Source organism: Bos indicus x Bos taurus, chromosome 9, assembly GCF_003369695.1.
Source record: "Bos indicus x Bos taurus breed Angus x Brahman F1 hybrid chromosome 9, Bos_hybrid_MaternalHap_v2.0, whole genome shotgun sequence".
Taxonomy (NCBI): domain Eukaryota; kingdom Metazoa; phylum Chordata; class Mammalia; order Artiodactyla; family Bovidae; genus Bos; species Bos indicus x Bos taurus.
Window position 1 is genome coordinate 38956302 of NC_040084.1, and position 10593 is coordinate 38966894.

The window sequence follows — 10593 nt, forward strand, 5'->3', positions numbered from 1 at the left end:
TTGGCCTGACAGAAGCTGTATATTTTAGTAGATGTCTGGAGAGACCAGTGGAAGACCTCCAGCACATTGTTCCTTCCAGAATGTCTACCTCCATAGCAAGGAAGAATTGAGGTGCTGGGATAATAATAAGAATGACCATTTACCGAGGACTTATTTATGCCTGGCATTATGATATGCCTTTTCCACTCTAACTCATTATAATCCTCACAAGCAGTCTAGGAAGTAGGTTTATTAACCACATACTACAAATGAAAATAGTAAGACTTAGAGAACTTCGGGAACATTTTCAAAGTCTTCCAAGTGGAAAGAGGAAAGCCACGCTGCCCGTCTCTTGTCAGCCCTGACATACATTGCTTCTCTCTCGTAAAACAGAAATGGATAACTGATGCAGTCTCAGAGAACTGGAAAGCCTCTCTCAAGGTTACCTAATGTAGTCATTGGCCATTGAACATTTTAAAGCAGGAATCATCCAAACCGAAAGAAAAGCCATTCCATCTTTTATGTTCCATCAGTTTAAAAATACATATTCTGAATTCATATTCTATATGTATCTGAGTTTGGTGTAGAACAGGATCTTGTTCCATAGGAAGCTTAGAACCTGGCTCAGGAGATAAGCCAGGCATCCATGAGACATTCAGTAAATGAAAGAATGCCCTAATAATGTGTTCATTGTCCAGTACCATCAGTAGTCACAGTGGGGTAGAGTTCATTAAGGGGAGGAGGAGAAAGGCAGTATGTGGGGAGGATTCACAGAGAGGGGGGCTTGCACTGTGCTTTTATGGCGCAGGGAGCGCAAATGTGGAGAGTAGAATAGATGGGACATGTGTGGGGAAAAGACGTGACACTGGATCATGGACGCATGGAAAGCTTGCTGAATGGCTGGAACTTGACTGGCCCTAAACGGCAGCATGACACTGAGGACAACTGACGTGGGAGCAGTGGGGCTGAATCAGATCACCCCTCTTCGGGACTCTCTCCCTGCATCACCATCCCTGTACACAATCCATCTTCCAATCAGGAGCACCTTGTGCAGACACACACTCCTCTCTGGCTGCAGGACAAGCCTGAGCCCAAGAAAGGGCTTGTTTGGGCTTCTGTAAAATGGAAAATAACTGGTTTTTCTCCCCTTCAAAAATTTGATATTTAATACCAGTCTTTTCAAGGCCCAAGAGTTCTACTTCCCAACTTTCATCATAAACCTTTCCCCCACTATCTCAATAATTGTTTTTGTGACTGTTTCTTGGATTTGCTTCAAGTTTCACACAATCCTTTTTAAATATATAGGTCAAAACTGGATATAATACCATAATAATGACCTGGCTAATGCAAGCAAAGTGCCATATTGTATCTCAGTACTTGCATACAACACATCCATTAAAATCCTCCAGAATCATGTTTGCCTTCAAATTACAGATATATATATATATATACACACACATATATATGTGCATATGTTTTGTGTATATATATAATGCATATGTTGCTGGCTTACATCCAACTTGATGGTCTACTATGTCTCTCAAATTTTTAAAACATAATTACTAATATTAAATACTCAAATGCCTACTAATCTTGAAATAGGAAACATTTTAAGAAAACTACATCTTGATTTTTAGACTTTCAGGCTCTTCTTTGCAAAAACACATTAGTGACTTTTTCAGCCTTAAATGTATACAGCCTCTTGTGCTTTCTCTTGCTTTGCATCTAGACAGAGCTTCTCATTAAGAGCCACTTTCCACATCTTTTTTTTCTTGTAGATTGACATATTTGAAGATAGAATCCGAGGCATTGATATCATTAAGTGGATGGAACGCTACCTTAGGGATGTAAGTACATTCCAAAATTCTGACCTTGTTTGCTGGTGAGAAAGACAATTAGCTTGTGGAGTTATTTTATGAAAGAAGCACTGGCATACCCACCACGGCCAAAGCTGACCAAGTCCCAACAAAGCTTCCCTTGTTGGCAGCCGTGCAAAGACCTGGAAAGGATGGGGTCACCCTCCTGGACATGCACAGGCAGGAAATAACTGTCGAACCAGACACAGGTGGTTGATAATAATCAGAGCAAACAATTTTTTGACCAGAATAGGGAAGGAGGAAATGAAGGCGGGGAGTAGGGAGGGAGCAGCAGACTTCAATTTAATCTGAGGCCAGCACCAAGTGTTCTGCAGGATCAGACTGAAGAGGCTTCCTGGGCAGCCTCACAGGCAGGGCAGCACGCCGCCCACCCCCCACCCCAGATGCCCCCTCACAGCCTTGTGATTTGTTTTTCACGGACAGAATCTATACCCGCCACTGGGACACGTTGTGCTTTAACAAGATAGAAATTGATTGCCGCCAGCCTGTCCGCGTCAGCCGGTGGGGGACGGAGTCTGAGCTGGCTGGGGTTTTGAGGCTTTTCCTTTTGTCTGCAGCCTGATGTTTGCTTTGTGCTGAAGGGTCTGCTCCTCCCGACTGGGCTAAGCGTCAGCGGCAAGCAGGGCAGTCAAGGGTGCAGTAACTGACAGCTTAGATCCCGCTGCTGGAGGGAGGCAGAGCCTCTCTGCCACAATGCAGAGTTACTTAGTCATTCCGGGTTTCATTAGACCTTTATTAGTGATGGTTGTGGAAGATGGTGGGCAGAACCGCGTCCATTTAGGAGAGACTCTTGTGTTTGAAGGGAGCTGGGGTGGGAGACAGGGCTGTGGGGAGGGGGAAAGCGGGTGGGGAGCCAGGAGTCTGCCTGGGTTGGGGCCTTGCCTGTCACTTTCCGTGGATGGGGGCCGGCCCTCCACCCTGCAGTATATCAGAAGATGCTCACAGTCTTGCTGGCCAGTTTCCAGCCTGCCTTCCCCAAATGGACCACACGCCACACTTCCATAAACATGCTTTCTCCCTCTCATTAACAGAAGACAGTAATGATAATCGTAGCAATCAGCCCCAAATACAAACAGGATGTGGAAGGCGCTGAGTCGCAGCTGGACGAGGATGAACATGGCTTACATACTAAGTACATTCATCGAATGGTGAGTGATGAAACCACAGCACCTTGCCAGCCCTCGGAGTCGGGCTTCTGCTTCTGTGAAAGCCTGTCCTTCACTGGATACCCACTGAGGGTGAGGGCTGATGGTTGAAGAATGAGGCAGGAGAGGCGGGTGTTGGTTCTGGCTCCATCTACCTTGGGGACCTGGGGCAAGTCCCCACGCCTCTGGGACTCCGTGTTCCTTCTCAGTAACAGGGAGATTAATCTGTGATCTCTAAGTTTCAAGATTCGGGAAAGCAGAACTCTGCTGGTTTAATTGTTTACCCACAGATGTGAAGTCCTGGGAGGGCAGGAGACAGGGCTGTAACGAGAGCAGGCTCCCTGCATTTGTGCCCAGTTCTGTCCTCTGCCTTTTCAGAGAGCCAGAGCAGCACATCCGAGAGGACACAGTGTAGTGTCAGGCAGCCCGTGTTCAAACCTGCCTTCCTCCTGTATCGGGTGTATGACCGTGGAAAGTGAAAGTGAGTCGCTCCACTGTATCTGACTCTTTGTGACCCAATGGATGGTAGCCTGCCAGGCTCCTCTGTCCATGGAATTCTCCAGGAAAGAATACTGGAGTGGGTTGCCATTTTCTTCTCCAGGGGATCTTCCTGACCCAGGGATCAAACCCAGCTCTCCTGTACTGCAGGAAGATTCTTTACCATTAAACCTCTTTGTGCTTCCATGTTACTATTCAAAAAATAGGTCACTAAAGAGGAGTGAAAAAGTTGGCTTAAAGCTCAACATTCAGAAAACGAAGATCATGGCATCTGGTCCCATCACTTCATGGGAAATAGATGGGGAAACAGTGGAAACAGTGTCAGACTTTATTTTTCTGGGCTCCAAAATCATTGCAGATGGTGATTGCAGCCATGAAATTAAAAGATGCTTACTCCTTGGAAGGAAAGTTATGACCAACCTAGACAACATATTGAAAAGCAGAGATATTACTTTGCCAACAAATGTCCGTCTAGTCAAGGCTATGGTTTTTCCAGTGGTCATGTATGAATGTGAGAGTTGGACTGTGAAGACAGCTGAGCACCGAAGAATTTATGCTTTTGAACTGTGGTGTTGAATAAGACTCTTGAGAGTCCCTTGGACTGCAAGGAGATCCAACCGGTCCATTCTGAAGGAGATCAGCCCTGGGATTTCTTTGGAAGAAATGATGCTGAAGCTGAAACTCTAATACTTTGGCCACCTCATGTGAAAAGTTGACTCATTGGAAAAGACTCTGATGCTGGGAGGGATTGGGGGCAAGAGGAGAAGGGGACGACAGAGGATGAGATGGCTGGATGGCATCACCGACTCGATGGATGTAAGTTTGAGTGAACTCCAGGAGTTGGTGATGGACAGGGAGGCCTGGCATGCTGTGATTCATGGGGTCGCAAAGAGTCGGACATGACTGAGCGACTGAACTGAACTGAACTGAACAGTATTGTTGTGAAGATTAGGTGAAATAAAGTCTGTAGAGCATAAGGCCTAGATCAGATGCTCAGTCAAGGGAAGGTATGGTTCTAGTTCATGATAGATCAGCAACACCTGAACTCTGGGGGCCTGGTCAAACTAAAACCAGCAGAGGAACCAAACAGGAAGTTAGACTTAGCATCTGACAGAACATTCTGGCTGAAAATATCATCCAGCTTTGAAACGGACTGTGTTACGGGCAAGCAGCCTCCCTGCTTTCTGTGATCATACTGACCTTTGAGGAGACAGCACCTGCTTGACTGGGATGCCAGACTAGGCTTGTGACGGTCACACTCTCCTGTGAAGCCACCCTTGTGCCCATACCTGCTGGGCACCTCCCCCAGAGCTGTCTGCCTTTCTCGGGCTTGTTTACCAAGGATTCTGAGACTTAAAAAGGCTTGAAACTCACTGGACTAGAACTTGTAAGCTCCATTTCAGCTTGAACATTCCACAAGGCGGGGAAGGCCCCTGGAATGGGCATAAAAGTTCCCTGATTAAGACAGGAAGATGGGACAGGAAGCAAAAGTGGCTCAGATGGAATAAGTAAGCAGCACAGGGCACCAGGGGGTCAGGAGGGGCAAGGACATGCAGCTTTAACTCAAGGGAAGTGGACTGAAATCCTGTGGCTCAGGAGGAGCATAGGAAAAAGGCAGGCTGGATGCGTGGATATCCCCGTCTGGTTCTTCAGAGTCTCTGGTTCCTCTTCTACCAAGTGCTGACCCCTTACTTGAGCTCACAATCAACCCAAAGTAAAAGCCAAGGCAAGGTGGGGAGGTCAGAGAGTAAGATGAGTATCCCTCTTATTTCATTCTTACCCAGCCTGGCAGCCCCCGGGTGGAGCCCAGAGAGGGGTACTGTTTCTGCCCTAAAAGGTCACAGCTGGCTCTAGGTGCTATCCCCCTTCACTGCCAAAGCACTTCATGGCCCCAAAGCACTCCATCTCTAGGAACTGCCAGTCCCCCGGCCGTCAGCTCGTGTGTGTGTTGAGGGCCCCAGGTCGCTGCCAGTTCCCCAGGAAACCTGTCAAGCTCTGCTGGTGTGTGGTGTCGCCTGGCAGTAACAGGCAGCTGAACCTTGGAGCTTGTCTGACAGTGCCCAGCCATGGACCAGACTGTCTCCAAACTCCGTTTCTTGCAACAACAATGTCTCAGGCCCTTCCTCATCAGTGGAGGGGTCGAAGAGGCCAGATAGGAAAGTGCCTTTCTGCCCAGCTGGCTGACCTCCTGGTCCCCTCCAAGCAGCAGAAAACTCCAGGGCAGAGGGGTCAAACAAACCCCGGAATAACTGCATTCTAGAGCCAACAGCTTCCCAGAAGGTCTATCTCTGGAAACATGAGAGAGAATGAAAGTGCTGTCACTGGGGTAGCCTAGTAGACAAGCAAAATTTTACAGGATGCAGTGTCCTGGGAGTCAGAGACTGAGTCCAGTTCTTCACGTTTATCTTACAAGCGCTGTGCCCTTCCTCTCGTTGGTGCTTTTAAGTCCACCGCTCTAGCGCCCTTTTAAAATAGGCTTTTGGGGTTATCTTCTGATTTTTAACAGGAGGTTATTCTGAGAAAACACCTCCTGGAAGGTGTGTGTGTGTGTGTTTATAAGGGGGTTTCTATGGTGATTTCAGTCGTTACCACTGTCACTTTCCTCTCGGTTTTGTTTTTATTCCCATGCATGGTGAAGGTTTCTCAGTTATAAAATTCAGTTGGAAGATGAGATAGTTGGGAACACGTAATTCCTCATCTCCTTTGTCATCAGATGACTGAAAGCTTTGTGCTGGTCACAGGATTCGGAAGGCTCTTAACTCCTCTCATGCTGAAATTTCTGGTTTTGATCGAGTTCTTGGCAGCTAGATCTTTTGGGGGCCGCTGCTATGTCAGAGTGGTGTGGGGAACCTAAGGCTTGGCAGATGGAGCTCATCTTATTGACCTCCAGCTTCGCTTCCCTCACCCTCCCTGGCCCCCTGCATTCCTAACCAGTCCCAGCCCCCAAACATTCCTTCACACCTCCAGACATTTGCTCATATACTATTTCCTTTGCTGAAGCCGTCCTTCCCCCACCTCCCTCCATTTTCCCTACCTGAGCAAATTCTTCTTTGCTTTTAGTATCCAAATGACACCTCCCTTGTAACTCCTTCAAACCACTGATGTAGAAAAGGATGGCCCCCATTGGGCTACCACAGCAATTTGTTCATACTTTTCACACTGTACTGTGGTCGGTAATTTTCCTTTCTGCCTGCTCAGTAAGCTGCTGGCTTTATAGCTGTGGTACCTGGTAAACTGGTCCTCAGGAAAAAAAAAAAAAAGGAGGGGGAATCCTGATTTGTAGCATTTGTCCATTTCCATGGTACAAATACGCTCGCAGGACTGACTTCAAACTACCACTGTGAAATCACTGAACACAGACTTGGGAAGAGATGCACACCAGGCTTCTGTGAACTGCTGTGCGGCAGCTCAGCACACCTTGGAAAGTATCCTAGTCCTTGAAACCCCAAGTCTAACACAGAGCTTGACTCTTAATAGGCTTTCAATACGTGATTGATGAATGGGCAAAAGGCGTGGATGTGTGATGGACAGCTTAAAATTAGGAGTGTGTGGCACTGACAGAAAGCAGAACAAAAATCCCATGTGGGCTTGCATGATGGTGAGAACCATTAATTTCTCGTCCTCAGTCCTGAAATTAAACCTTCAAGTGTGTTCTGTTCCAGATGCAGATTGAGTTCATCAAACAAGGAAGCATGAACTTCAGATTCATCCCTGTGCTCTTCCCAAATGCCAAGAAGGTAAATGAACAAACGAGTCTTTAAGTCCAGCTTTGGTTTAAAAGCTCCAGGATTTTAAGTGGGAAACCCTGTCAGCTCTTTATCAATCCTTCGAGATAGCAGTGTTGCCAGAAAGATCAACAAGTTGTAGCACTCGGTGAAGAAGCCTGAATCAGGAAGATTTTAAAGCTTTATCTGATAGACCATCGCTGTCCTAATTGTTCAAACAGCCATTACACACAAAGAAGTAGTTTGTGTTTTTAGCCCATGAGATGAAAAGAGGCTGTTCATCTGATACTTCTTATCTCTTGTACATAAAAGTCAAGATGTGAGCATTTTTGGCTGGCTGTTGCACGGAAATGTTTTGTTGAACATAGCTCAGTGCTCAAAGCTGTAGAATACAGGAATTAAACCTACACAGTTACCAAAGGGAACTTTGCTGTGGCTCATAGGAGGGATTGTGTTCACTAGAAGGGCAGGCCAGCGGATTTGGAGAACAGGGACGAAAAACATCTGAGAGCCTGTGCCAGGCTTGGAGAAGTGATGGCAGCTGTGTAGTGAAGGTCTTGGGAGCCAGATCCCAGCACCCTGAGCTCAGGCCCAACCCTACCCTGGAGTATCCCTGGATGTCAGGACTGCATTGAGACTCCTGCCCTGGATAAAGGAGGGACCAGTTTATGGGACCAGGACCCCTGGGCTGGCCCAGTTCACAACGTGCCCGACAGCGTGCTCCTGTCCCTTGCCCAGCCTCTGACTGCTCTCAGTGCACGATCTCCTTCCTCATTGTGCTGTGTCCACTTTGACTCTGAACCAGCCATCCTCTGCTCTGCCATCAAAGAGGAACATCCGAAATGTAGATCTGATCTATCTGTCTCCAGCTTAGAAGTTTTGTGGTGGGTTTCCTACCGACTACAGATCGCGTTCATCTTCCTTGTATGGCATACGAGGCCTTTGAGAAGAGGGCTCTGCCTGCCCACTCAGCTTTCTGCCTTGCCACTGTGCACACAGATGACACTGCGCCCTGGTCACTGTGGGCCGTTTCAGGTGTCCTGCCACATGCCACGCGCTTACTGGGTCTTTGCACTTGTGTTCTCGCTGCTTGCAGCGCCCTCCCCTGACTTGTCTGTCTGGTGAGCTCTCACTTAGCCCTCTAGCACCCAATCTCTTCTTAGCCTTTCCTGACTGCTCCCCCTTCATGCCCAAAATATTGAACAGTCCTTCTCTTGAGAGTACCTGGAGTCAACAACAGTATGTGGCTGGGGGTGGGAGTGTTGGGAGTAATTGTTTAGAATTACTGGAGCTTGGCGACAGAAAAAAGCAGACCCACTTTTAGCTGGTTTTGTTAATGTTTTTTAAACTTCTTCCAACAATCCTCTTATTACCCACACTCAGGGCAGACTGCTCCCGTCTACCTGTCCCCTTGGCATGCTACTGCCTGGAGAATAGTTACATTTTGACTCCGTCATAAGACTATGAACTCCTCAAGGCAGTAACTGTGTCTTTTTTTTAAGAAAATGTTTGTTTGGCTGCACTGGGTCTTAGCTGTGGGCTCAGTAGTTGCCCTGCGGCATGTGAGATCTTAGTTCTCCGACCAGGGGTCAAAGCTGGCTCTGCAAAGCTTCCTCACTCTACTGTTTCACATCTTCACTTGTTTTCTCAGTGAGACCTTTCCCTGTGTGTTCAGTCTCTCAGTTGCGTCCAACTCTTTGCGACCCTTGGACCCCAGGGGAGCCTGGCGGGCTACAGGCCGTGGGTCTCAAAGAACTGTACACGACTGAGCAACTGAAAACATGCAAGGAGAGATCTCACTAGAAAACAAGTAGAGTGAGGAAGCTTTGCGGAGACCTTTCCCTAATGCCCGACTTAAAACCACAGCTGTTTTCATCCCTGCCCAGCACTCCCTACCCCTTTTACTCTGTTCTATTTTTCTCCACGGCCTGCATTGCCATCGAACACACTATACCTCTGCGTCATCTGTCTGCCCCCAACAGAATGTCCACTCCCTGAGGGCAGTCTGAAACCGCGCTCTCTTCGATCCCTGGCTACCAGGTTCGGCTTTTGCCGGATTGCTGGGATCTGCGGTGGGGGAATCTCCTTCTGCGGGTCAGACCTGGGGCCGGAGTGAAAGGATAATGAGTTGGATGAATGCCCACAGCCTTGGCACACTTCTGCCGGAGCCACTGGGGAATTCACGTGGCTCTGTGTGACCGCTGTCCTACCCCTCTCAGGAGAGGGTGGTGAAAAGCATGCTGAAAGGCGAAGGGCAGGTAGCCTGGGAGACTGATGGGACATGCCGTGCACATGTGCTTTCTGTAATGAGCTACACAGCTGGCACCCGGAGCCAAGAGCATTTCACACACAAACCCCTCCCGAAAGCAAAACAGCATAGCCCCCAGGAGAGTTTAGCAGGAGATGCCTGTGAAGGGAAAATCGCGGATGCTGGGGAACTGAGCTGGGATCTGGAATCCAGGTTTCTCTAATGGCTTTTGCTTCTGTCATTCTCTCCCTGCCCTAGGAGCATGTGCCCACCTGGCTTCAGAACACTCACATCTACAGCTGGCCCAAGAATAAAAAGAACATCCTTCTGCGGCTGCTCAGAGAGGAGGAGTACGTGGCTCCTCCCCGAGGGCCTCTGCCCACCCTTCAGGTGGTCCCCTTGTGACCCCGCACCCCCACCCCCAGATTACAGCTCCTGTGGCTGAGGCCGGCTGGCAGCATTCAGGGCTGTTGTTTTCCGTCCTTCCTCGAGGGGCCTTCCAACCCCAGGAAACCTGTTCTGCAGGGGCCGCTTCCTCCTGAGACCTTGAAGGACCTTGTCTTTGAGATGGAGGCCATGACTGTTCTGCATTCCCTGCTTCTTAAACCCACCACCGTGCATGTTCCCCCAACACTCTGAGTATCCAGAATGGGCCCTCAGCACCCAGCACGTAGATAATACAAGTGACATGACTGTAAACACCAGCGACCGCAAACACTCTCCGCTTAGGGCAACATTTCTGAGTTCGCCAGACGCTGTGTGTCCTCAGACCAAACTGATTCATGTACAAATAATAAAAGGTTTACTCTTTTGTAAAACTGTGTTTCACTTATCTCAAAGGAGATAGATGTATATTAATTTTTATGGGCAGTTGCTTCCGGGGACATTGATAAATCTACTTCAGTATAACATTAGACCAATGTAACAGACTGCTTTGTATTAAAAGATGAAGGCCAGATAGTTAAGCATCCTCTTTTAACTTCATCTTGAAAGTTTTATTCCTTCAGTAGAACTTTATAAAAATACGACTTTGTACCACATACTACCATGATCCTAAGTAAAATCATAGCTCTTAAGGCCCGGGCTACATATATCAGAATGTCTGTGAACTGCATGAAGAG

General features: G+C 48.0%; 1 protein-coding gene across 1 annotated transcript in view; it reads left to right on the forward strand.

Annotated features, from left to right (window-relative positions):
* The window catches only part of TRAF3IP2 (TRAF3 interacting protein 2), a 44873-nt gene extending 34583 nt beyond the window's left edge, over positions 1-10290 (forward strand). The window contains 4 exon segments of the mRNA XM_027551202.1: positions 1758-1826; positions 2888-3004; positions 7162-7236; positions 9731-10290. Of these exon segments, the coding sequence (XP_027407003.1) occupies positions 1758-1826; positions 2888-3004; positions 7162-7236; positions 9731-9877 (408 nt within the window). The 3' untranslated portion in view covers positions 9878-10290.
* Positions 10291-10593: the final 303 nt, after the last annotated feature.